Genomic DNA, 26,768 nt, shown 5'->3' with positions numbered 1-26,768 from the left:
CGGTTCATGTCAAGGTGCTGATTGCCTCTTTTCCCTGTGTGTTTTTAAAAAAATCCAACTAAAAAAATTTGCTTTTATGGTTTAATTGCTTTAGAAAGGCTTCTTAACATAGCTAAACTAAGCAAAAGTAAACTGCTGGCTGCAGCTTCATGACTGCACAGACATGAGAGAGTTACATCATCAAACTGCTCATCTGACTCCCTCTGAGAACACGAATAACCGTTTTGTTTTTCCTCCAAAATGTTGAAATATTCCTTTAAAGATAAATCTTACTGAGGAAAAATATAAATAAGTAAAAGTAGATATATCTGGCCTCCCACTCTGCTCACATTTTTATTCATGATTTTAGTATTTGTCTGCGGTCCTCTTCCTGTGAGCCGCAGATGATTCATGGGAGCCTATATAAGGGCGTATTCTCCATAATATCCAGTATAATACATCTGTGGTTATTCTTCCAGTGTGTTCTGGCTGAGAACAATGGAGCGTTTGTTGATCAGAAAATAACCGAGAGCACAGCCTGAAGCAGCAGAAAATGTTGGCAACACGCAACCTGCAGCAGAAACAAAAAAAAAAAAAAGCTGCACACAAACCACTGCATCTACGAAAAATAAAAGCAACCATTAAAATAAAAACAACAAGAGAAGGGATGGAAGATGAACAGAAGAAATGCGGTGCTTTTCTTCTGGTTGTGAGTAAACAGTATAAATCTTAAAAATCACGGGACGACAGAACAGGAGTTAAAATCTCATCTTGGTGTGAAGCGCTTTACAATTTACGGTGTATATTCTGTACAGCAGAGGTAAAACTGAGTCGTGGAGAGCTGCCAGATGACTGCACAATCACAGGCTGAGTGGAAATATATAAAATGTGCATTAATCATGTAACATGCATGACGTACTGTATGACTCCAGTATCAAGGGCTGTTTTTCTGCAAAGAGCAGAGAGAATGTCTTCCCGAGGCCCAGATCTTATCGTTCCCGAACAGGAGAAATAATGCAGTAGGACGTTTCTGCTTTACATCGTGTGGAGGATACTTTGATCCGCAGCTGCTGGGATACTGCGCATCTCTCGAGCACGAGTCATCCCAGAGGAAATCTGAACCGTGACCCCGTCTGTGTTACGGTCATCGCCTATACGCTGTGCTACAACGGGTGGAATGTAAAATAGGGCAGTTTTACATTTTGCTGATGCTCTTGTCAGCCAGGCGGACTTACAATGAGTTTTGAGTTGTAGGTCATTTTCGGTAAGTTCTTGGGATTCTTACTCGGCTGAGAGAGATCAGATTTTATTTCCCTTTTCCTGAGAAATGTTACTAAACATGCAGCTGACACACAATAACCCAGAGAGCAGCAGCGTTTGGGTTGTTTGCAGGTCAAAATAGTAGAATGGGTTAAAACTGTAACGAAGTGAATTCATATTTGTCCATATTGTATTATTTGTCATGGAAAAGTTTTAAAATTTTCTCCATAAAATGTGCGGGAACCTTGTTACTCATGATGCAATATTATCAGTCTTACATGTTTTACGACATGCTGCGTATTGCAGTATAACATATATTGCCATATATTGTGATTTTTTTACCCTTTTGTCCATCTGCTATGTCCTCAAAGGACAACTTCAGCACACTTCACTCACTTTTATAGCAGCAACTTGTATCAATTGGACTGAAAAAAAATAACAGACTCTTTAGTCTAGTAGGCTACCAAAGGTTTCATATGTATTTGAAATATTAATCATTTATATAATTTAAAAAAAATCATAGTTGGCATCTGTGCATTGATACAGTATTGCCATGCAAAAAATATTGCAATACTATGCTGTATAATTTTTTTCCCCCACCCCTAGTCCACATTATTAACTTTTTTTGTGTCTCACAATCTTCAACAGGAGAATTATGAGTTATGAGTGTTATTACTTCTCTCCCGTGTGGATAAAAGTTCATTCTTGATCTCGGAAATAGTGATTTGGCAAAACAAATTAAAACAGAAACTAAATGAGCTTGAAATGTTAATTAGCCTCTTTCCAACCAAATAGTTTTAGGCAATAAGCATCCCAAAAACTAAACTCAGGAACAAAATGAACTGTACATTTCTGTTTGTGCTTCTGTAGCAAGTGAAGAAAAGTGAAGATTGAGATTGGACTGATGATGGATCAACAAATGACGGCACTGTTTAAGATGCAGTTTTCACACACAATGCAACAACAACAACAAAGAGTCATTATGTTGTTCTTTGCAGATGCACGATCGTGCTTTTTGAAATGATGTTGCAAGAGACGTGCAACATGAGGTGAAACCTGAAAACGCCTGAGAGCATAACGCTAGAAGAAATTTCCATTGCCAGCTCTAATATTAATACTAGCAGTGACGGTTTGCTTTCTTTCTGAATGATTTTTGTACACAAGTTGAAGCCACCTGAGGCTTGTGTTTGACCAATGAGGCACACTTACAGTACAACAAACTCCAGCCTAATAACTCCTGGGCCATCTGAGAGTACTATCCACAGGGTCGGTTCTTTTTAGGGGTCTGAGAACTAAATGTTGACCATGAGTTCCTAAAAAAGTTCCCAGGGTCTTTAAAAAAGTATGCACAGTGGAAAGAGGCTAGTTTTTTGTAGTTGTCTGTGTTGCGTATAATCGTTTTCTCAAAAGCAGTTCAAGAAACACATTTCACTATATTTGTATTTGTGTAGTTAGGACCTGGTTTGCATCAAATTGTGGACTAGAACTCATAGTCATTTGACTGCATAGCAACAATAGATATGTGTAATGTAAACACAGGACTGCAGCCAAAATTTTAGAGGCACTGAAGTCATAAGTTCCCCAAAATACACCCCACCACCCTCAGATAACTCTGACCGAAAAACCAAAAACAGGGTATCATAGTGTTATCTAAAGGAGCTGTGTACAACATTCGGAGCATTAATATAATCGCAGACTGTTATCTGCTGTGTAAAGATTTCACAGAGCGATGGCGTCCTGAGCAGAGAATGAAGTCACACTTCCTCTGAGTGTGTGCTGTAATCGGAGCTTTTCTTTTGTGGTAGATGGTGCAGTCGCGCGTGCACGTTCAGCTCAGCCACCTCCATGTTTGTGTGCAGACAATCCCGCCTCAGAGTCTGAATCTTTGGCCCGTTTTACAGAACCTATTCAAGGCGGGAATGTCACATATTTATTCCGCCTTACCGTTCTGTATAAAAGGTACAATCACAGAACGGGGAGACAGAGTTGTCTCGCCTTTGAGGCGGGATAGCAACAGGATCAAATTAATATCTGTGTAAAAGGGACAGACAGCAGAACAGGACTATGTACAGGACGGGTGTGAAGTTTTGATGACGTGTTTTGTGTGTGACCCCCCGCTGGAGATTTAAAGAGCAGCTTTCAGCAGGTGGTGGCCAACAAAAACAAGAACAGCGGAAAGCATCCACAAATTGGGGAAACAATGAGGTCCGGGAGCTCCTTACACTCTGAGCAAAGGATGAGATTAGCTGCCATAGAACATCTGGCACCATGTTCTTGGAGCACAGAGTGTACTCTGGGCACAGGTGGAGCAGCAGAATGCCAGTCTAAAAGTTTGCAATCCCTTGCCTCGCATCTCCCTTTCCTTTCTTCTACGACGCCACTCAAACTCCACAAACTGCTGCTGAGAAAAAATGGAAAGTACAAAAACATAAAAATCTAGAGCTGTTGTGTTACCAGACAAGTCTCCTTTGCTTCCAGAATGCTGGCATGCTGTCTAAAATCACACACTGTGGCGGCATTATGCATCTTAATAAAAGAGCAAATAAGACTTGACTGCAGCCCTATCGTGGGATCTCTGTGCAAAAAGGGCTTTAGAAATGCTCTGAATGTCGCATACAGCTCCTTTAACGGTTCAGTTGAATTTTCCTTCCCGACATAAAGATCTAAATCCCTTTGTAAAGCCTCCTTCACGCTGCCATGAACTGCTTTTTTCGGGATAAATGGTGAAAACTTTATTTATTCAGTTGCCTTAACACTGTAGTCAAATTCAAACATACCACTGCTGTAATTGGCTTATAAATCCCACCACACTACTTTATGTAAACTCCCAAGTAGCTAAAACCCCAGTGTTCACAAATACAGAGGACATGACTTCAGCTACGTCCCTGCAAAGACATCCAAAAGCCAGTTTTAACCCTCGTGTCTTTTGACCTGTAAATCACCAAATCGATGCTGCTTACTGAGAGACGTGGAGTGGCCATGTGTGATAGTAAACAGCTCTCTGCAGCAGGAGTGAGATTGTGAAGCTCAGCTGCAGTTTATTACAGTCGTCAGGGACCCTGTGCATCAAGGCGCCTAAATTAGAAGTCTTTGAATCTTTCCAGTCCTCCCCTCTGGGCCGCGGCTCTGACCGGGACACTAATCACAGCCTCGAGGGGGGGGGGGGGGGGGGAGTCACGGTCACAGCCAGAGTGCTTCAGCCCTCCACAGCTACCAGCCAGCCTACACACCTCAGCACTTCACTGATTATTCTCCACTGTCCTGGAACAGATGCATTCAAATGTAATGACCTGAACCGGGAGACACGCGCGCTGCTTTCAAAGACAAATGGGAAGATGTGTTCACACAGTGATACTGTACACAAAGAGGCACAAAGCTGGATGAGAATATGAGCGAGCGGGAGAGAGAGCATCCGCCTCTGTCTCCATACAATGAACTGCAGAGTATATTGCAGGCACAAAATGATAATAGAATACAATTAACTTCAAATGGTTTCACTGCACACATAAATCTCTCCCTCTGCGGGGTCACAAGTGATTTAACTCCTTCCGTGAGAGTGGAGTTTCTAATTGCACATTGCTCTATGTGCTGTGATGCTCACATCGTCAATGGCACACTGTTAAAGAGCGTCAGGAGCTTCTATCTCTGCGGAATAAATTAGCAACCTATCTGGACGTCAAGCCAAAATATGTCTCTTAAAATTTCACAGCATTATAAAAAAAGAGAGAATAAGCTGACATCTTTAATTTGTGTGAGTTAATACACACACAGCGTCACAGAAGCGTAGAAATGCCGGGCCGGAAAAAAAAAGAGAGATCAGTATCAGGAAAAGTTTCTCATTATAAAATTTTTTTTTCACATTTTTATTATATTTCCGTGTTATAACAAGATGGTTTTATATATCACAAATATTTTCAAGTAAACACAAGATGTTTTCATGTTATAATGAGATGTTTTTATGATATAACATTTTTTTTCATTAAAACATGATGTTTTATGTTATAACAAGATATTTTCATTTTATGTTATTAAAAAATATATTATTAATTATTATTATATTAAATATAAATATAATAATAAATAATAATAATAATAATAACAATAATAATATATTATAAGAAAATATTTTTATGTTACAAAACATTTAACCAAAACTTTTCATATTCTAAAAGAAAAAAAATGTTCACATGAAAACATCTAATAAATTACAACATGACAATATCTTATCTGGAAAAATGTGAAAAAACATCTTGTTATGACAACAAACTTTTCATATGATTGTCTGACACTGATCAGTTTTATTTTTCTGTTCTGGCACTTCTCTGCTACCGTACAGCAACAACAACAAGCTGTTTATAACTCGACAACTCTGGTTCTAGTTTGCTGTTTCGTTTCCAAATAAAATGTGCTGAAGCTTTTTAAGTTGGGGGGAAGTAAATTGAAACCTGCCTTCAGTAATCCCTTGGTCAGGGATGAAGGCCTGAATGATGCTCCTTATAGATTAATTACAGCCTGACAGAGGAGGACAGACGCGCTGAGGAAACAGAGTAGGCGAGCTCGTCAGGCGTCCATGGCAACACGAGTCGTCTCTGCAGCAGCTGAGCTCCTCTTCAGCTCCGGTCCCGAAAAACATTTCAATTCAGCCTTTGCGATGTGCAGAGCCTGCAGACATGTATGCTGCTGAGGTCACAGAAAGTTGGCAGATGGTTGTTTCTTCTTCGTGTTGTTTTCCCCTCTTTTTTTTCTCACCCAAGTTAATCTCGGAGCTATCTTTCGCTAAACTCACAGAGCAGCGAACGGATCGATTAGTCAGTGAAGAGCAGCGTGCTGTGCACTTTCTTCAGCTCTCAAACTCAGGAGAGAAAGACTTTCCAAGAAGCAGGAGATGAGTTTTTGCTGTTCATGTTGGTCAAACCTTTGTCTGTTTGAGAGGCTGTCATAAAAAACAAACACATCCTGGACATTCGCCATCCAGGACTTGACAAGCAGCCATAAACCAACCTTTTTTTAATGGATATGAAGTGGAATTTGTGCCAAAATGGATGTTTGTGCACATCAGGGAACACGCTTTGTGTCAGTGTTGAGATCCAGCTGCTCCCCGGATGAAGACGATGATGACAGTGTCGTGTCTCCGCGTCCGTTCAGCCGGGGTCACGACAGCTGCCACGGCGGGTTGAAGAACTTGATGGCGTGAGTTTTGGCCCACTTTGAGAACACAGATTTCTCAGTGATGAAGCGGTGGCCGCCGTACGGGGCGCTCTCATGGAGCAGGTACTCGGCGCACTCGTCCCGGCTGCCCGCCTCGTAGTAGTGGTAGGGAACCTTTCTGTATCCCTCCGTCCTGAAGAGGACACGACAGAAAAGAGAGGAAGAAAAAAAGACAGAAAGCGAGAGAAGAGAAGAGATAGAAAAAAAGAAAGACAAAAATAATGAAAGAAAGAAAACAGAATGAAAGATATACAGGACAAAAAAACAAATGAAAAGAAAAACAAGAGTGAAAGAAATAATAAAAGACAGAAAGAAATAACAATAGAAAGAAACAAGGAGAGAAAGAACAAAAATGGCAAAAAGAATGAAAGAACCAAGAAAGAAAGAAATAACAAAAGAATGAAAGAAAGAAAGACAGATGGAAGGACAAAAAGAACAAAAGAAAACAAAATATCAAAAAAAGAAAGACAAAGAAAAGGGACAGCAAGAAAAAGACAGAAAAAGAAAGAGAGAAAAGAGGACAAAAAGCATAAAAAAGGTAAAGAAAGAAAAGTATAATTTCTCCTGGTTTCTGAAAGTCGTCTTTGAAATGATTAACTGTGGATGTTTCCATGAATCCAGGTACATTTTCCAGTTTGTTATAGTTCCTGCATCTAAATGAAAGAGCAGCTCTGCGAACCTCAGAGGAAAATAAGATATATTTTTTTGAAATATAATTTTACAACAAGCCACGCAGCAACATCACACAGCAAACGCGTGTATTTAATGAGCACAGAGATTGTTTAAACTGTCATCCAGTAAATAAATTGATAATGAGACGAGAGGCAGCGGGATCAATCTGACTCAGCTCACCCTGCGATTGGCCGATCGATCACATTTAATCACATCAGTGCAGATTTAATCAGAGCAGCCGCATCACGACGTCACAACGAAGGTTAAAAGTAGAATCAGGCTGTAATTTTATTATCATGTTATTGACTCTCAGGGGAATCAAATCATGTTATTGTTGGAAAATTCTGTTGTTTTTATCAATAATTACAAACAAGCTGCGAGCTAAATTGGTTACTTGAGTTTTTATTTTGCATACATTAACATTGTGGTCTCATGTTATGTGCAGCTGTATAAACAGCTCATTGTTCAGCATCTTGACATGCCAGTACTAGGTGGATGGATTTAATTATACTTAAACTATTATTATTATTATTTTTGAATACTTGGGTGAAACATATCTATGTCTAAGTCTTAGAGCTTTAACTTAAGCCTGTCAAAATGCGAGCAAAAACAAAAACGTTTTCAGTATTAATTAGATGCATGAAGGTATTGTTTCATGATGATTTTGCTTCAAGCATCTTTTTAAAACAGCTTTGGACGAATTCCAGTCAGCAGATTACAACTTTTATTATCTGAAATAAGAAGAAAACTAAATTATTAAAGTATTAAACTGAAGACACAGCATTCAGCAGTTTGAAGTGATGCTGCCTCGGGCAAAATCCTGCTCTCAGCAGGTTTCCCTCATTTAAAAAGACACAGGAGCTGCTGTTGGCGACCAGATTTATTCGATAAATAATGTTAATATTGGTAAGATACCACGACAATGTTTATTCCTATTCTGACTCATAATGTACAGTCGGGAAGTTGAGTCATTCTGACCTGGATTTCACTTTGAGTTTCTCTATTTACAGTTTGCATCTCCAAACCATTAAAAAGAAGGAGGAATCAATGACAACAGCAGCGAGCTCGCAGCGGCAGAATAGATTCATTGAGCACTCTGCAGTTGGTCTAATAGCGAGTGACGGCTTTATGAGAAGATGACTTGTGTAACAATTTCATTGGGAGAATGAACACAGACAGAAGAGAAACAGCCGTCACCAGTGGGTCCACGGCGAGAAAGCCACCGTGGCTGTCTGCCAGCTTACAGTAACACACAGCCCAATCACAGCGGTGCGCTCCGGCGTTAACAAATAAATTCAATTTCACCCTCTCTCTCTGCTGGGGTCAATTCTGACTCCAGCTCCGAACGTCGTCACACAAAACATCACTTCTTCTTGTTGCACCGGAGCAGTCTGCTGCCAAAAGCACTTTGTGTGACACTAAATTGTCCATTCAGAAACTCAGTGAAACACAATCTCTTCCTGTCTCGTGCAGGAGAGGAAGGAAATAAGTGAGAGACAGGCAGGCAGAGAACGCCGCCCCTTAACTGCCTCACTGAATCATAAAATCCTCGGTGCTGGTTGAATTATCACTCCTCTCTGCCATGTGTCTGGGGCTGTTTATATTTCAACTCCCGCTGTGCACGGGGAACACGGAGAGGATAAAAGGCAGGATTTTCACCGCGTATTAGGTAAAAGTGTTTGATTCGGGGGGATAGAGAGAGCTCAGGTTGAGCTGCGAGCGCGCGGGGGAGACGTAGGGAGAGAGTAGGCGAGTCAATCAAGGCTGAGATGACTCGAGACGGAGCAGCCATGCCCGGAGCAACAGCATCTTGTTTGTCATCCCTCCTATGGCCTCGCAGCCAGACAGTAATCACTCACCCAAGAGTCAGAGAGAAGACGACAGGCCGATATACAAATAAAACTTTAAGCAGGGGAGGGATTGGGTGCTGCAGCCCAGCCACCCGCAGCATGGCAGACACTGCAGCCTGCTGGGTATTCTAGGCAGGGAAACATAATGGTATTCACGGCACTGAGAACCCAATATGGATTTCAGCATAGAAATTCAGCCATTAAATCCAAACGGAGGTTCGCAAATGTATTCCAACAGGGCAGCCCGCGATTATGGGCGGCTGCAATTGGCCGGCGCTGCTGAGAATGTGAATCTAGTTTTGGAAGTTTTTATAAGAACGTGTGCATTTTTCATCCGAGTATGGAGAGAGAGAGTCGGTGTCTTACTTGCAGTAGGTGTCATTTATCATGCCGTAGATATGGATCTCTTTGCACATGTCCATGGCGAGGATGAGCGTGAACCAGCCGGTGCTGAGGTAGGAGCCGGACTGGATCCTGCAAACACACAAAGAAACCAATCTCAGTTAAACATTCATCTGCATAAAAAAACACTAAATAATTAGCATTAAAATAAGAAATGTCAAGAGAGTTTCCAGGACGCTGCTTCTCTGACCTTTGTACTCGTTGCTCTCGTGTGCTTGTAATGCAGCTGATCTGAGAATTAAAATTATTCTAACAGCTGTTCTTATTGTAGGTTGCTCTGGATAAGAGCCTCGGCTGGGGATCAAAAATGTAAATTTCAATTTAACTGCATCTACAGCACAGCCCTCAGGTGAATCACCATATGTCTGTCATAATGTAAGTTTCACAAGCACTATCTGTCATTTTAAAGACCAGTTTGCTTTTGTTTGCATTAATGGTTAAAGAGGTTGTAAAATTCACACTTCAGTCAAATAAACAAAAAACAAACACTTTTGTTTTTTGCTTCTGTTTTTCACAACTGCTCAAGCCAGTAATCATGACAAACTGCTGTCAGGTCACAACTCTGGTGAAGACGACGAGCATGCAGATGAGCTTTCCTCAGATGGTTTCTGACGGTTTGTTCAGAAACTCTTCAGTTCTTTAAACCAATTATTGCATCAGCTGTCTGGGTGGCTGGTCAGTGGTTATGATGTTGGTTGGATGTACTGCCAAATTAATGGAAAAGGCATCGGAGACGTCTTATGGAAGTGAAATGAACATTCAGTTAACTGGCAACAGCTCTGGTGGACAGTCCTGCAGTCAGCATGCTGACGGCACGCCCCCTCAAAACATGTGACATCTGTGTCATTGTTTTTGTAATAAAACTGCACATTTTAGTGTCCTTTTATTGTGACCATCCTGCGGCACACCTGTGTAATAATGATGCTGTTTAATCAGCATCTTGATATGCCACACCTGTCAGGTGGATGGATCATCTGAAAAAACTAACACAGATTTTTCACAACTTTGGGACCAACATGTAAGAGAAATACTGTAAATCTAGTGAGTGCATTTGGAAAGACTTCGATCTTTAACTGGAACCTGTGAAAAATGGGAGCAAAAACAAAGTTTTGCGATTCAGTATGGTTCAAAGGCTGAGAGAAGAGACACACTTTACTGGGTTGTTGAACAGCTAATCACAACAGCAACACACACGTCGCCCCCTGTGGATGAAGTAGGACCCCTGAGGGCCAATCAATAAGAACATGCATAATCCTTTCATCAGCATCAGACCAGCGGTGTTATGACCTCAAAGTTAAAAAATGTAAGCTTTGATCATTTTCAAACACACAACACACTGTTGAGAAGCATCTTGACTCGAGGTTTTTGTCATAACCAGACTAGTAAGTGGGTCATAAAGTGTACACCCGCATGGCAGGTGGCCCCGCGCTTCCAGAGGGCCCCCTGCCTCTTAGCAATGCAGAATAATACAAGGAGCCTTAGACCTTGTATAAATTAAATGGAGTGCACAGCATGATAATGATAATAATGAGGGGAGGAAATGGCAGCATCACCGGAGTGTGACACAGAAACAGCGTGGAGATTATGGAAGACCACAGGTGTCACTGAAATGGTTATAAAGCATTTAATTATTGATATCTAACTAAAGAATAGACATAAGAATTATTTAAAGACCTCCAAATGAATAAACTGATTACATTATAATAGGGCTGGGCGATCCCACCTTCTCCTGACTGCAGGACTCTGACTTTAACTTCTGTGCCATCAATCATTTTAGAAAATAAACAAACTTTTGAGTAGGCTTACTTCTCCTGTAGCTGCCAACAGCCTGCCAACATTCCCAGTTAGAGGAAAGGGTGAAAATAAGGTCATGTGCTTGTGGCCCCAGGCCCCCAAAACATTACATCTTCCCCTGGTAATAATAATGAGAGCTCAGTGCGCCCTGCTGGATGAGACACTGTTTCTAAATAATTCCAACCAAGTCTGATTAAACCTGAAACTAACACAGTGTAGTCCGTAGAAGTCTAAAGAAGTCACTTTCTACCTCTGCAAATTTGGCTATTTCAGACACTTGGTGCTTTGAGGAGAAGCTGCGCTCTGTTTGTCTGTCTCACTGCGCTGTCGGACCATCAGCTGTTTCATCCGCAGTGATAAAATGCCCTCGCTGTGTTTTGGCGTGAGATTTTCCTCGGTGTCATGAGAGCGTGAGACAGAGTCCAAAAGCGTGAGACGCACGGCAGATGCGTGGGAGTTGGCAGCCCCAGTGGGGAAAGGGTGAACAGAATTTTTAAATAACTGAAATGCCCAACATGGGCAAGATTATGTGGGTTAGAGGTTCTGATTTGTCCGGGCTGTCGGACATGTCCGCGCACTGGAGCAGGCTGGACATGTCGGCGTGCTGGAACGGCCTGTCGGACATGTCAGCACGCTGGAGCGGGCTGTCTGACATGTCAGTGCACTGTTGCACATGTCCGTACTGGAGTGGGTTGTTGGACCTGTCTACGCGCTGGAGCCGGCTGTCGGACATGTAATATAATTAAATTATCATGTTATTATCAGCATTTTAATTTAGCTTATATTTAAGCCATTATTTCCTTGTTCATGATCTTTTTATTTTATCCTGGATTGTGCAGTAATTTGAAAAGTCTGTTTAAATGCGAGAGCTGTTAATCAATCATCAATAATCGGTCTGATGATCTATGATAATAATTATGATATCACCTTGAAGATGGTTTCATAATGATTGTGAAACATAATTTTAAAAATGTAAATATGATCATTACAATTACAGTTTTTCTCTAGCTTTTTCTTTTTCCCCCTAGACACCTTCCTTTGCTTTTCTAAAACTATCTTTCTAAATCTATGAATGAAAATCTCACAATTTGTGGAACACTTCTTGCCAAGTTGCTCATTGACTTTTTTTCCCCATGTTTTAGAAAGAAAAGGAACCAATTTGCTCAGGGCTCAAAGGTTTTAATAATTGTGTAAGGCATCTAAAATCAGCAAAAGAAAATAATGATGCTTTAGTTTTCAGAGAGTTAACTTTAAATCTTATTTTTATTGGCCCTCTTGATACCAGTTACAGGTTGCTTTTAGGCTGTTTCCATGACTCCATTGTGCTCCAAGACAGGACCATGATGAAAATACCAAAGCGCCTCCCAGAAACAGCAAACTAGAAAAATAAACTAACCAGCAGAATAACTGGCATACTTCCTAAAATAACACGGATGTTTGGAACAGCAGATCGTGTTAACCATGATGCATCCTGTCAGAGTTACCAGCAGGAATGCTGCCCGTTATAGCTGAAGTACCTTGGACAGCTCCAGCATGCCTGGCTGTTCCAGGATCAGCACCTTGGACAGCGTTCAACACAAACTCCAACTGTTTCCCAACAATTTCAGCTTGTGATCCCATAAAAACTGACAGCATGTCTACTTGTACCCCTCCAAAAACTCACTGCAACTCTTTACCAGCTGTGACCAGTTCAACCACATAACAAATGCATCATTTTTAGCTGTAGAATTATTCAGTAATTCACTGGAAATCAGTTGTGCTGGTGGCAATAAATCAGGGTTGGCCACACTACTGCCTGAGGGCTCGCAGCAAATCGTTAAAAAACAAACTAGAATATGGTTTGAGCATTTTTCTGATAAACTGCTCTGTATGTACATTGAAATTCATAGTTTAATCATAATACCCCCAATTTTTTTTATTTTTATAGCACCTCTCGTACATAAAATGCAGCCCAAAGTGCTTTACATGTGAGAGTGCCAAAAATGTAAACCAATATATATATAATGTAATATACAACACAGAAATATATATACTGTATATATATATATATAGTCAAAACCGTAAAAACGCAGAAAAAAGCATAAAACAAGTTTATAAGAAATAAAAACCATAACGTGTCTATATATAAATAAATAGAAAAAATGCAGTGGAGGTCCAGCACATAGTTGTGGAGATATTTCGGTCTTGGTTAAAGACCAGCAGACCGACCAACATCCATAGAGCCATGCTAAGAGCAAGAAGAGGGAAGTCTTTAAAATAAGCGAAAGCCTAATTTGGTGCAGCAGAAACATGTTTCTCTACTGTCATATCCTGTTAATCATCTCTTGACCCCTCGGATTTGTTTTGCGACCCCTCGGTTAGAAACTAAAATAATCTACCTGTTAAAGAGAGCAGGAGATTGCTTCGGGCTGTAGCTGATCCACTTTGTCATGAACCTTTATCACAGCTAAACAGGTTGTGATCCAGAAGTCTCCATCTCTCCTTCTGGAAAACGAAATCAGTAAGCAAAAGACTGGAACCATATCATTGCTAAAAAAATCCTGCACAAAGCTTCCCAGCAGCCTGAAATATAGCTCATTAAAAATATGTAATTTCCACAGTTGTGTGAAAAACATTGTTGTGATTCAGAAATAATTAACTGTAAAACTCCTTTCTCTCACATTGTTGTGCTGAGAAAGCAGCTGGTGTACGACTGAAGCAGGTCTGAGTGATAACTAGAAGTTAATTTCAGAAGCAATTCACGTCATAGTCCAGCCTGCTCCACACGAACTATTCTTCATATCATTCATCTCCGTCACTTAGCACCTTGATAGAGAGGACACATCATTTTCTCACCTCTTGTCAAATGGCAATTGCTGCTAGCTTTTCAAATTATATGCAATAATGAATTATGAGAAATAACGAGCAAAGACCTTATTAAAGCAGAAAGGGAGAGGGTGGGGGTGGATGATGAGATGGATGGAGATAAAGAAACGATAGAATAACTTTACAGAGCTGTGTGTCCAAAACCTGTTAAAGATATATACTGTAATTTTACCTTTTGATATATTTTTTTAGGTTTGAATCTACAAAAGACATTCTTTCTATAATATGGAATGATTCTAACATGGTCCAAAGATTGTTAAAAACATAAAATTACTCAATAAAAATCTTAAAACCCAATAAAAATCATTATAGTACCCCCATGAGGCCATCAAAAGATAAGAGACTCGTATCTAGTTTTTACTTTAAATCTTCGCTGTTAAAGTGATGGATATTTAGCCCCCTGCAGCACAGAAGATCTATAAAATAAGCACAGTTTCAAGTTGGGAACCCAACTTTGTGTCATCAATTCAGTAAATGTCTCCCCTTCTGTTCTTGAGTTATGACGTTGAGTAAAGGCCAGGAACGTGTTTTTGCAGAACATTATGATGTCAAAGTAAAGTTAATCATTGACATTTTGAGCATAAAACGTAATCACTTCATTGTTTTACTCTTTTAGATATTTGTGTGAAATTTTGTAATAATTAGTGTAAGAACACTTGAGTTATAGCCAAAACATGTATTGTGAGATTAAAGTGTTCTTTGACCACCAAGATCTAATCAGTTCACTGTTGAGTCCAAGTTGACGTTCGTGCCAAATTTGAAGAAAGTTCTTCAAGGCGTGCTTGAGATATCATGTTCATGAGAATGAAATGGATGCAAGGTCACAGTGACCTTGATCTATGACCAACAAAATCGAATCAGTTCATCTTTGAGTCTGAGTAGACATTTGTGCAAAATACTCCCTCAAGGCGTTCTTGAGATATTGTGTTCATGAGAATGAGACAGATGAAGTCAAATGACCTTGACTTTTGACTACCAAAACCTAAAATTCTTTGCTGAGTCCAAGTGGATGTTTGTGCCAAATTTAAAGATATTCCCTCAAGGTGTTCTTGAGATATCACATATGCAACAATGAGACATACAAGATCACAATGAACTTGACTTTTCACCTTCTGAACACCAAAATCTAATCAGTTGATCGTTGAGTACAAGTTGACATTTATGCAAAATCTGAAGAAATTCCCTCACAGCGTTCCGAAGACATCATGTTTACCAGAATGGGACGGATGGATGCAAGGACAACCCAAAAACATAATCCCTCCAGCCAGGTCTATTGCTGGCCTGGAGGCATAAAAAGGTTTGCTTTATTATAAGCAGATCCCAGTCTAGGTGCCACATTTGTCACAAGGGCATTCTCTGGTTTACATTGACCTCCTTAAATAGATTTCAGAGCTGCTGCAAAATATTATGCAAACACATGCATCATTAAATGCAAGGGGGTCAAACTGTAACACAAGAAAACATTTACACAGTGCAGTCTCCACATTTGTACATTTCATGGCTCTCAGTGCTGCCGGTGAACACTGCAGCAGCGTCTTGTGCAAAGACAGTTTAACATGACACGACGCTGATGAGAAACTGATTTGTTGTGGGGCTTGAACCTATGAATTCTCTGATAATGGAAGGTCGCTGCAGACACATGACCATCAGGATTACTGCTGCAAGCTTTCCTCTTGAAGTCAGTCTCCTATCTTGGGTGCTCAGTAATAATTACTATGTGGTTTAGAGATGAGTCAAATGATGTGGATGATACTCGTGACGTCTGTCCTTGGTGCTCGCGTTGATGAAGTCTTGAGTTTCTGTAGGTGGTGCTCTTAAAATTGTCAGTTCAGCTTTGTTTTGCTTCTGCTTTCAAGTTAACCTGCTGATTAACAAGTGAAATGTGTCATGCACCCCTGTGGAGCTGAGGATTTGTTCTTAGGGCCGAGCTGACAGCGTGATTATTACAGGATCTGAAAAGGTTTCAGGAGCTTGATCCTGGTCAAATCATTTTTTGGCTACAGGGCCGTGGAAAGGTTTTAGAATACATGAATCCAAATGGCCCTGACCCCCCCAGTCCAGATAACCCTGAACAGATAACAACGACCAGTCAAATATATTTTATTAATATGGATGTTTAGTCATTTCTGTCTCTCAGTTGCTCCCTCAGTCAAACTACTGGATGGATTGCCATTACATTTTTATGGTGCTAAGGGGCTACAAAGGCTAAACACTTGTGACTTACAGTGAAATATCCTGACAACTTTTGGATAGATTGATATGACCTTTGGTACACACATTCATGCAATTATCAAGATAAATTGTGGTAATTTGGGGAATCTCTTCACTTTTCATCAAGCAACCATCGTCAAATAAAAACATTAATTTTACCATCATGACATTAGCATGTACCTTGCAGAACTGCTCTGCCCAAGTTGAGCTTCACAGTCCTAAGCTGGTCCTAAGTGTCCAACTCTACTTTTGCTAGTTAAATGGTGCATACTCTGGGTGCAAAGTAAGGCGCAAAAGGGGTTGTATTTAGTCTCTCAACTGATATTATGTGTGTTTTGGATGTTACATGAATTCAATCAAAGTGTCATATCCTGTTCCCTTTAAGACCCAGGTGCATCTACACCTGGTTCAACACTATTTACATGGTAGAATCTGAACACTGGAGAAACGAGCAGCTGCTGAGAGTAATACATTTAGGGCAGTAATGTGTGGCAGCAAATACTGTGGGACATTTAGAAAGGAAAACTAAAAACTTTAGTTATAAACTTGACAGAGGAAATGAAACTAAACTTTTAGTTTCTGAAATAATTGATTAAGTTGCGCAACTCCTTGTTCGTAAATGTGCACAGCATCTCTCTTAATGGGGAGTCTGCTGCAAAGCTTTAAAGAATTAGGGCTGTACCCAACACAGAGTTATGTCAGTCGAATTAAATGTGGCTGTTCAATATGAATACTGACTATTAGTTCCTTTATAGAGAGTTTAAAAGTTTGAAAAGGGTTCAGCAGGATGTTCAGTGTCATAGTCATATTCATGAAACGTACTAACCAATGTAACTTCACTCACGTCTGATCGAAAATGTGCAACAATTTTTGCAGACACTAGATATCAAACAAAAGCCAGAGACTGTATCCTATCAATTCACCACCTCTACACAGAAGATAACGTGATCTCAGAAAAGGCTTCCTCCACGTACGCAGCTGCAGAAAATTCTGGGGACCAAAACATCCCCATATGTGACTTTTTATCTTATTGTTATTGTCTCAACCATTGTACATATTGTATCCCCAAATACTCTTTTAAAAATATTATTTTAGGATGCATTTTAAGATCAGGCAAGGTACTACAGATGAAAAGAAGCTTCCCAGCTCACTTGGGTGCATTTACATTTGTTTAATTGTGGATTAATGTACATTGTCCCTTCTTAAAAAAAATATCACAAAGTACTACACACTGAAAAGACTCTCAGTCAACGGAGGGGTCTGTGACTGATGATTCGAAGGCGGCACATTGCACTTGCACGTCTGTGGAGGTACCATGAATGCTGAAAGTCACACGCAGGTTTTGGAGCAACATATGCTGCCATCCAAATGAAATCTTTTTCAGAGACGTCCCTGCTTATTCCAGCAAGATAATGCCAAGCCAAACTGTGCATGTGTTACAACTGGCCCATCTGCAGTCCAGACCTGACTCCCACTGAGAATATGTGCTGCATTATGAAGCGCACAACATGGCACTGGAGACCCTGGACTGCTGAACCCCTGGAGATGTAAATCAGGCAAGAATGACAAGACATGAGGGCAAATACAACACTATCCTTCAGAGCTTAAATCACAGGAACAACCTGAAATTAATTTTGAAAAAAATCACACTACAGATTTTCAAACATCCCTACTGAGCATGTGTCTTCAAAGCCCCGAGTGCACAATGTAGTTGAGCTTTTTAGTTTGATCGGCCAAACAAAACTCTCTGTCACACACACTGACACTCGGGCTGCGGGGAGGTGAAATTACAAAAAAATGCAATTTGTTGTAATAAGGAAGTGGAGGAGCACAGAAGGGAAATGGCACATTATCAGTGATACACAGCTCGGCAGCTCTCAGCTGTCAGAGCTGTCAACACATCACTATTACCCTGCATTATTCATTAGCCATTTGCCACTCTAGCAGAAGACACACGGAAATACAGGCACACACACATCTGCACACATACACCGTGTCCCCAGTCGAGTGCTGAATGTCCTGGAGCAAAGGACGCTTGCTGGAATAAATAAAGGGGTGGGATCTGCTGACCTGATAACTAACATTTCAAAGCAGATGTGTGGAAGTGGAGAAAACGACTGATAGAATTCAAGGTCTTCAACAGACAATGTGTTTACCTATGGCAATCATAATGGCACAACTTTGCAGAGAGGACGCTGTTATTGTGTGGCCAATTTAAAAGAGAGATAAGGCACGGTGTGAAGCTGCTTTGGCAGGCGACAAATAACATCCAGAGCCGGAGGACAGAGAGAATGCAATTTGCTTGTTTTGTTAAAGCAGAAAAACACAGCCTTTTACTCAGAGACGGCAAACAAAAGGTGTCATGAGGTCTGGCTCGACGCCGCCTGGCTTTTTACCGAGTCTCCTTTAGTCCACACTGCCACGGCTTTCTTGAAAAATGGAACATAATAAATTGTGTTTGGGCATGAACAACGGCGAACAAAAATGAGAAAACACACGTAAAAAAGCTCTGTTGAATCCTTCTTTCTCTCTCTCTCTCTTCAACACAAGTCAAGTGAGGCAGGAGTGATTGGGACTGACATGCTAGGACGCCGCAGCGCTACTGGCACTGGGAAATGAAGGGTGTTTGAGAAATGAAGTCGGACACTCTGGGCAGGGTATAAGTAAATAATCCCCGAAGTCTGACTGAGCCGCAGCTTTTTGTGCTTTACCTGCCGAGCGCCAGAGGCTAAGGAGCTGCCCGGGATCAGCGAGAAGCTCCTCTACCTCCGACTCCGTTAAATAACTCGCACTTGACATTCACAGCAGGGAAGCCGTCCACGTGTGCGAGAAAATCTGAAGTGACGACCTGTTTAGTCAAACCATGCTGTATGTGTTCCTCTGCAGCTGCACAAATATGATATGACACCTGTCCAAAACACTTAGGGAAATACAACTCAGCTTTATTGTGAAAAGTCGATCTCTGCTCTGTAAATCACTTTGAATGTAAAAGCTGATTATTGACGACACATCAGACAAATGTTAATATAGTAACACACAATGCAGACAGCTAGCCTGGCTCAGTCTAACTGTAACAAAAGCTCAAGTTCAGGCGGGTTTCATTTTTCAGGCTGAAAAATGTGTACGTTCTCATTCCAAAGTCGTCAGACACTGCCGCTTTTGCAGTGCTTTCGGCGTAAGAGTGACACCAAAAGCCACCTTTCCCGTTAACATGATGTGCGGCTGGATGGCATCAGCTGAGAATGTGGTCAGAGAGCAGTCGTGGTGTTATTATACTGGATGACTGGCATCAGCACACGGATTGACTATCACAGCTGTCAAGCATGGTGAAATTCCCCTTTTTGTAGGATTGAATAACTTAAAATTGAACTTATCATAAAAGCAAGCACTTCTCCGTCTTTGGGAAATATGTATTTGCCGTGTACTTTGAGGTTTTAGTTCAGCCTATGTCCTGTTCACTAACATTGAAGGGCGGGCTTTATGACCTATACTGCGGTGGATAGGTCCAACAAACCCCAGACTTTCATGTTGAGTCTGATGTTCAGTCTTTGTTAGCTATATTCTGCGATTTTTGTCATCTGTAAATCTTTTGTGTGGACTACATAAATAAATTATACTACTCTTACCAGCTTTTTGCTTGCAGGACTATATTTGCAGTTGCGGTGGAAAATTTATGTATAAAAGTACTTCATTAAACTTAATTTTAACAGTATCTATTAAATGATATTATAACAGCAGTGTACTCAGCTTTACTATTTGATAGTAGCTACTTTATTTAACTTTACTGAAACTGCAGTTCCATCAGTATTTTTCCATTTTAGTAGATAACATAAACTTAAAGGACATTTAAAAAATAGCGCGATATGTATCATATATTGTGATATAGACTTAAATATTGCGATAACATTTTAAAGCCATATTGCCCAGCCCAACACTGAGGTACAATCAATCGACCAGACACAGTGGGAATGGCAGAGGTACCATTTTTCAAATCACAAGTCTGTGTAACATGAAAATGATGCTATAGCTTTTATTTGAAGGTAAAATAAGGTTGCATAATGACGCTTTCATGTCTGATTTTAAGTGACTGCAAAGCACCAACACTGTTTTTGAAAGTACCATATGAATAAAGTTATACTATTATTAGTGTGCTAAAGAGCAGGATCAGTGCAGGACCGTCTGTTCTTTTTAGCCGGGTCAGCGCGTGCTTTGACGTGGAAAGACCTCCCTCACATCCATCCTTTATCAAGTTACTTTAGACAGAATCTGCAGAGAGCATTTCATCAGAACAAACCAGGTCTTCCTCATCTCCTGGAGGAGGAGGGTGGGCGTTATATCAACCATCTATCTCTCTCTCTTAATATCTTTTTCTGTCCTCTATTCAGCTTCAAAGAAATTGCCACTCGACCAGAGCTTCAATCGTATATTGTCTGAGTTTCAAGTGCCATCTAGCCATGGCAGGTAAACACAGTGCTATTTTAAGGAAGGGCTTCATCACCTGATGTTATGTTTTAAAATTGATCAAATCTCCATCGACATGAAAAGCAGACTTTCTTCTTTCTGATATGTGATTTTCTCCCTGCAGCAGGATGTAACCTAATGCAAATGACTGTTCGTTATTAATTGATTAGTTTATACGACAACGGGCCGCGAGACAAGTCGTTGCATTTGCCCATGAGCGAGTTCTGTGTGGAGGAGCAACACACTGTTTCTTTCCATGTCTCTGAAGCAGCTGAGGAGCCTCTGGGACGACGCAGTGACAAAATCGAGAGCAGAGCCGCGGGGTGAAAACAGGGCTTTTTTGTAACATTTTTCTTTTTACACAGACCACAGAGCACAGCAATTTATTTTAATGATGAGAATAAGCAATGCAGCCGTGTAGGCTTGCTGAGGCGTTTCTTAATTCTGCCGGGAGGCAATATGAAGCATCAGGGGTGACCTCCGCAACCTGCATTATGAAAAAGACAATTTGCTTTCTTCGAGTCGAGTTTTGTTTACTTTTGTACCAGTATGCGACGCTAATAATAACCAGGAAGAGGACGTTAAACCTCAAAGAAAAGACGGCTGTTGATACAGAGACGCTCCATCTTTTGAGAGCATGATGTCGGGTCACAATGAAGCTCGCTGCCAGTCTCTTTTAGAGCTGCTTTCATTATTTTTGCCTTTAATGACTTTAAACTATGAACTCCTTTTTTGTTTAACCCACTTTACTGGCATAAAATGTTAATGTAATTGTTTGTGCTCTCTATGTAAGACCCGGGGGGTATCACGGTATACCAGGGTATTTGGAAATCCCAAAAGTATGTTTTTCAATACTGTCATAAATACTGGTGCTCCTCTTTCTATAAAAAGCAATGTATGCAGTGCACAGCATGCACCACCAGAACTCAGTAATGGAACAGACAGCTGAGCTGAAAGACACCATAACACCTAGTTGTGGAGGGAGAAGTTACAGGACTATAAACAGCCGGCAGCCATGGGACCGTAGGGAGGCGTGCAGCATGAATTATGTTTTTATTTTAACCACACTGGAGCTGGTGATTATCGGATCAGTGGACTAAGTAGATTACTAACAAGAGTAACCAAGACAGTTTGGGTGAGATATTTTTTGTTTCTGTAGAGACTGAATGAAGTTTACAAGGCAATTAAACTCCCTCAGTCTTCCGTGACCGAGAGAAGGTTGAACTCAGAAAGACTACAGATGTAGTGCTGGTGCTTCTCAGTTTAATAAGAAAAATAAGTGTGAGAATATTACTTTTCTTGACATTTTGTCTATTTCTATTGTGTATTTATTAGTCCAAAAAGCCAAAAGGTGTGTGTGTGTGTGTGTGTGTGTGTGTGTGTGTGTGTGTGTGTGTGTTGGGGGGCTACGCACTACAAGTCTAGTCTGCAGTGAAGTCTAAAACTTCCTCTAAAACCTCTAAAACTATAGTGACTGTAATTAATGAGGACAGAAACGAGGAAAAAAGGCATATTGCTGTGATGAAGCGAATGTGTGAGAACAGATTGTTTCTACCTGCCTCATAGCAGGAGACAAACAGCTACCAGTGCTTTTGTCTGCCAACAGAAAAGGAAGATTTTCACTCTGTTGCAGGGTCATGAATCCCTGAATATGTTCTCAAAGCTTCACTAACTTTCTCCTATTGTGGTGTTGTATTCAGCACAGAAGACGTATTTCTGCTCAATGTTAAAAACTCAAGTGGTATCGATAATAGTCAAGGTCTCCTTTCTATGTTCATCTCTAATCCAAGGTTGTAAATTCTGTGTTTCTGTTTAGATTCAATTTCATGTTTTCATTTTGATAGTTGGACTTCTGAAGAACAAAAAGCACATCACTTGTACAGTACCGTTGTACAGTATGTTTTCTTCTCTTCATGTTAGCACTTATCTTTTTACTTTTGAAAAATGTGTCATTAAAAACAGCAGGTTTGAGGCTCTGAGTTTGACCGGTTTTGCTGTTGGTGAATCTGGTGCCCAGTTTAGCTTCTGGTGATATTAAACTGCAAGCTCAGTCCAAGATCTAACTGGACTTTTTATGAACTTGCTTCCTTGCAACTTCTTGAGGTCATTTTTGAAGAAAAAAAAAAAAGAAGTAAAATTTAATTGGACTCTAGCTTTATTTTTTCCATCCAAGAAGTGAGTGTATTCACATTCTCAGTGTGAAATCAGTCCCCATATTTCACTTTCTTCCACAGAGCGTAATCATGTTAAGTAGAACCTGAATGCGTCAAAATCACAGACACAGATGCAGGTTTTTATATAAACTGAGGTATTAAACAACAGAGAAGCAGAACAAATCATACTTTCTAACTTCAGAACTTCTGTGACACAGAGAGCAGGGAATACAATGTACTAATTTATAACAAGCTTCTTCTGCTGCAAATAAAGTTATTCTACAACAACTCAGCACCTGAACAACACACACTATTCACAGAGACAACAACAGGTGCAAAGAATGTCCCAATCAACCCAACGTGAGTCCTTAAACTAATGAAATCAGACAGAGCAAAGAAAGAAGAAACACTAATGAACCAGGGAGAAAATCACTACAACAGGTGTGTCAAATGAATGATATATTTAGCTAAATTATTGCAGGAACAGTTTGTTTTGTTTTCTCACAAAGTCTACTGCTGGGATACTCAACTTGCTTTGGTTGGGGGGCCACGTTTGCAAAATGGCAGGAGGCCAGGGCCCAGTTGCAGCAGGCTCATACATGTTTCTAGGATTTTAGGACATTTCAAGGATTTTTAGGATGTTTCAAGGATTTTAGGGTGTTTCTAAGATTTTAGGACATTTGCAGGATTTTCTGACATTTCTAAGATTTTATGAAGTTTCTGGGTTCTCAGCACACTTGCAGGATTTAAGGATGTCTCTAGGATTTCATGACATATCTAGAATAAAAGAACGTTTCTGAGATTTTAGGATGTTTCTAAAATTTTAGGACATTTCTAGGATTTATGCACATTGGGAGTTTAGCTAGGACCTCTGCCTCGGGGTGCAGGGGATCCTCCACTGGCACTCTTTTTGATAAACAGACTCTATTTTGATGCTGTTTATGCAGTCTGGCACCTTCTGTATACTAAATGTACAAAAACAATTCCTAGTCTGAATCCCTTTATTTTTAGTGTGATTAGAAATTGAACTTGGGGCCACCCACCACCCTATCAGGGGCCAGATTTGGCCCATGGGCTGTAAGTTAAGTATCACTGTTCTACTGTACCTAACACTGCATTAAAACTCAAAATAAAACAAGTCTGGTGTTCCTCACAGTAAAGATATCTGTCCAGATAATCTGTTTCCTGGGATCATGTTTCCTCTGGAACGCTATAAAACTGTCAGTGTACATTTGCGACTGTACTACTCAATGACTTAGAAAAGATAAGACTGCAGATATATATTTTTAAAATTTTACTCTATAAATCTCCAGACAAGACCAAAACCAGTTTGATTTGATCCCATTAGCAAGTACTGTCGATATAGTCAAATTAGATACAGTGCAGCCAGAGTAGATAAAAATATTGCTTTCTACATATTTATGTTTCGCTTCCCGTTCCTATTCCTCTGTGTCATAGAGCTCCATGTTCCCTTACATTTCAATGAAGATGGGAACTATTGATTTTGAGTTGATCCCACACACACACACACACACACACACACCATCCTGCAGCCATAAATAGCTCAGAGCACAAACTGTGTATTAATCCGCAGCTGAAAATAGTTCCTAAAACTGCACTATTTATCCATGTTGAGTAACATTTTCCTTATATTACAGTGTCCAGCTGTTTTAGGAAACAACTGGGCTTCTTTTTGGACATGACACCATATATTTGTAACCAATTTATAAACATTTAAATGTTCAGCAGAAGTCAATGGGCTCTGGGGTGAGTAACATGCAAAGCAGGGAAGTTGGAAAGTACCGAGAGACTAAGACGTCGTGCCAATCGCAGCATTTTTTTCAGAAGTCGTTTTTTTATTTCTTTGCAGTGGGAGTGCTCATCACTGTCACTTTTTACCCGGACGGCTACCACAGACCAACTATCACATCTTAACTGAAAAAGTGCTGAACAACAATAGCATTAAATGTCACATATTTTAATAGAATGTATGTATATTAATATTAGTTTCTCCCTATAACCCCAAACAGAGTGGCGGCTCCATCTTTTCTAACGCCTACATTTTCACTTCCGCAGATATTCCATATCATACAATTCACAGCCTCCCAGTTCAAAAAAATATTGTGTCTCTTAAACGCTCCCAGTTGAATGTTTCCTGGAATAACTTACAGAAGGACCTAAAACTGTCGGAGCTGATCACTATGGGGGAATTTAAGTCACTTTTACAATGTCGAGAAAATAGCACTATCGGTCAATGTGACTGCTACTCCGATGATAACTGACATTTGATGATTGCACTTTTTGCATTTTAACTGGAGATTGTGCTCGCTCTTTGTATTGTGTGATAGTTGTATTTGTCTGTCTGTATTTATTGTTGTAACCTTGTTTTAAGCTGACTTTAAATCTCAATGAGTCTTTCACCTGGTTAAATAAAGGACGTATATAGTGATCAGCCGCTTGCTGACACGTTCGCCTCGGGTACCAAATGTGCTAGAACCGCCAATGCAGATGAAACGCACCACAAGTATCTTGAGTATAGAAACAGCAGTGAGCATGGACAGCTTTCAGAAAGCTTTTTTTCAGGTCTGGACCGGATGTTGAGCCCTCGGGACAGTCATCTCCACAGGATGTTAACAGCCTGGAGGACCTGCGGTTGTTTATTTCGTAAGTAAGTTTTTGTCTGTCCAGGAGGTTTTGAGTTTTCACGAGTGGGTGAGTTTTGTTTAATATTTTTTCTCATTTTGTCTCATCCAAAAAATAAAAAATAAAAAAAACCCAAAGACAGCTTGCTTAATTGCTTTCTCTGTTTTGTCTTCAGATACGTAACAATCTCTTTTCTTGGGGATTAGTCTTTTGTACTGTGTTCCTTGGTGGCCTGATGATATTGGATTTTAGTCCTTTGGGTGTCTCCTTCATTCTGGTTGAATATTCTTTGCAGTTTTCATATTTTCTCTCTCTGAAAACCCTTTCCTGTTCACACTCAATCTCCGCTCTTCTGCGTTTTTATCACCTCTATCCACATTTTCTCTCTCTGACCCTTTCAACTCTTCCTCTTCTTCCCCTCTTACTCTGTTCTGACCCTCTGTTCCCTGCCTTCCCCTCTCGCTCGAGTTAATGGCCTCGTTGTCCTCCTGTACCAGATGTCAATATGAGCGCGGTGAGAAGACGGAGGACAGAGGGCTGGTAAAAAAAGGGGACAGAACGGCTCTGATCTCCCCGTGTGGACGATGATATCCCTGCAAACAGCCCTGACATTTTGCATAGAGGATTTTGTAAAGTGGAGTACTCCCTGAATGGCTAATCCGGGTACAGTGAGCTTTCAGAGTCAAATTGGGCTCCGTTTTAGTGATGATGGAGACCAGGAGGGACAGGACTCTGTGTGACACGATGAAAATACCACAGTCGAGTAGAAATTTATTCTTAACCTTTCCCGAAATGTGCCAGGAAAAAAAGTCGGAGCATCAAAGCACGCTGCCGCGGCTGATGATACATTTATTCATCTATCCTGTCATCACCACTCAACCCTTTCTAATGTGAGATCTCACTTAGCTTGTGGAGCACAATGTTCGCCTGTTGGAGATGTTAAATGTCACCGTAATCAGCTTTAATTATAAACCTTTTAGGGAGGTGGCACACGACAGATATTTCAGGGTAAAATACAACTGCAATATCAGCTAAAAATGAGGGCGCAACAGTAAAATGTGCCTCATTAACCCCAAGAAAATGCTGCAAAAGTGGAAAAGAGGCAGATTCATAATGGCTTAAGTACTGAGTCTGGCCAAAATCCAGATTCTGGTAAGTCTACTTTTTAAAGTCTCTTTTTAAAGTTTGTCTGGTGTTTCTGATTAAATGCCTGGCTGCAGTGGAGGGGCAAGTTTTAATAATCCATTTATGATTAATCAACTGTCAGACT

The 26,768-nt window shown here is 40.5% G+C and overlaps 1 protein-coding gene across 1 annotated transcript in view; it reads right to left on the bottom strand.

Moving 5' to 3' along the window:
• Positions 1–5,556: 5,556 nt before the first annotated feature.
• The window catches only part of st6galnac3 (ST6 (alpha-N-acetyl-neuraminyl-2,3-beta-galactosyl-1,3)-N-acetylgalactosaminide alpha-2,6-sialyltransferase 3), a 99,680-nt gene continuing 78,468 nt past the window's right edge, over positions 5,557–26,768 (bottom strand). Inside the window, exons 5-6 of the mRNA XM_042497443.1 lie at positions 9,336–9,443; positions 5,557–6,580 (exon numbers count right to left, since the gene is read on the bottom strand). Coding sequence (XP_042353377.1) covers positions 6,391–6,580; positions 9,336–9,443 — 298 coding nt within the window. The 3' untranslated portion in view covers positions 5,557–6,390. The remainder of the gene's footprint in view (positions 6,581–9,335; positions 9,444–26,768) is intronic.

The sequence above is a fragment of the Plectropomus leopardus genome, chromosome 12 (assembly GCF_008729295.1).
Source record: "Plectropomus leopardus isolate mb chromosome 12, YSFRI_Pleo_2.0, whole genome shotgun sequence".
NCBI lineage: Eukaryota > Metazoa > Chordata > Actinopteri > Perciformes > Serranidae > Plectropomus > Plectropomus leopardus.
This window is presented reverse-complemented; position numbering and strand designations above follow the sequence as displayed.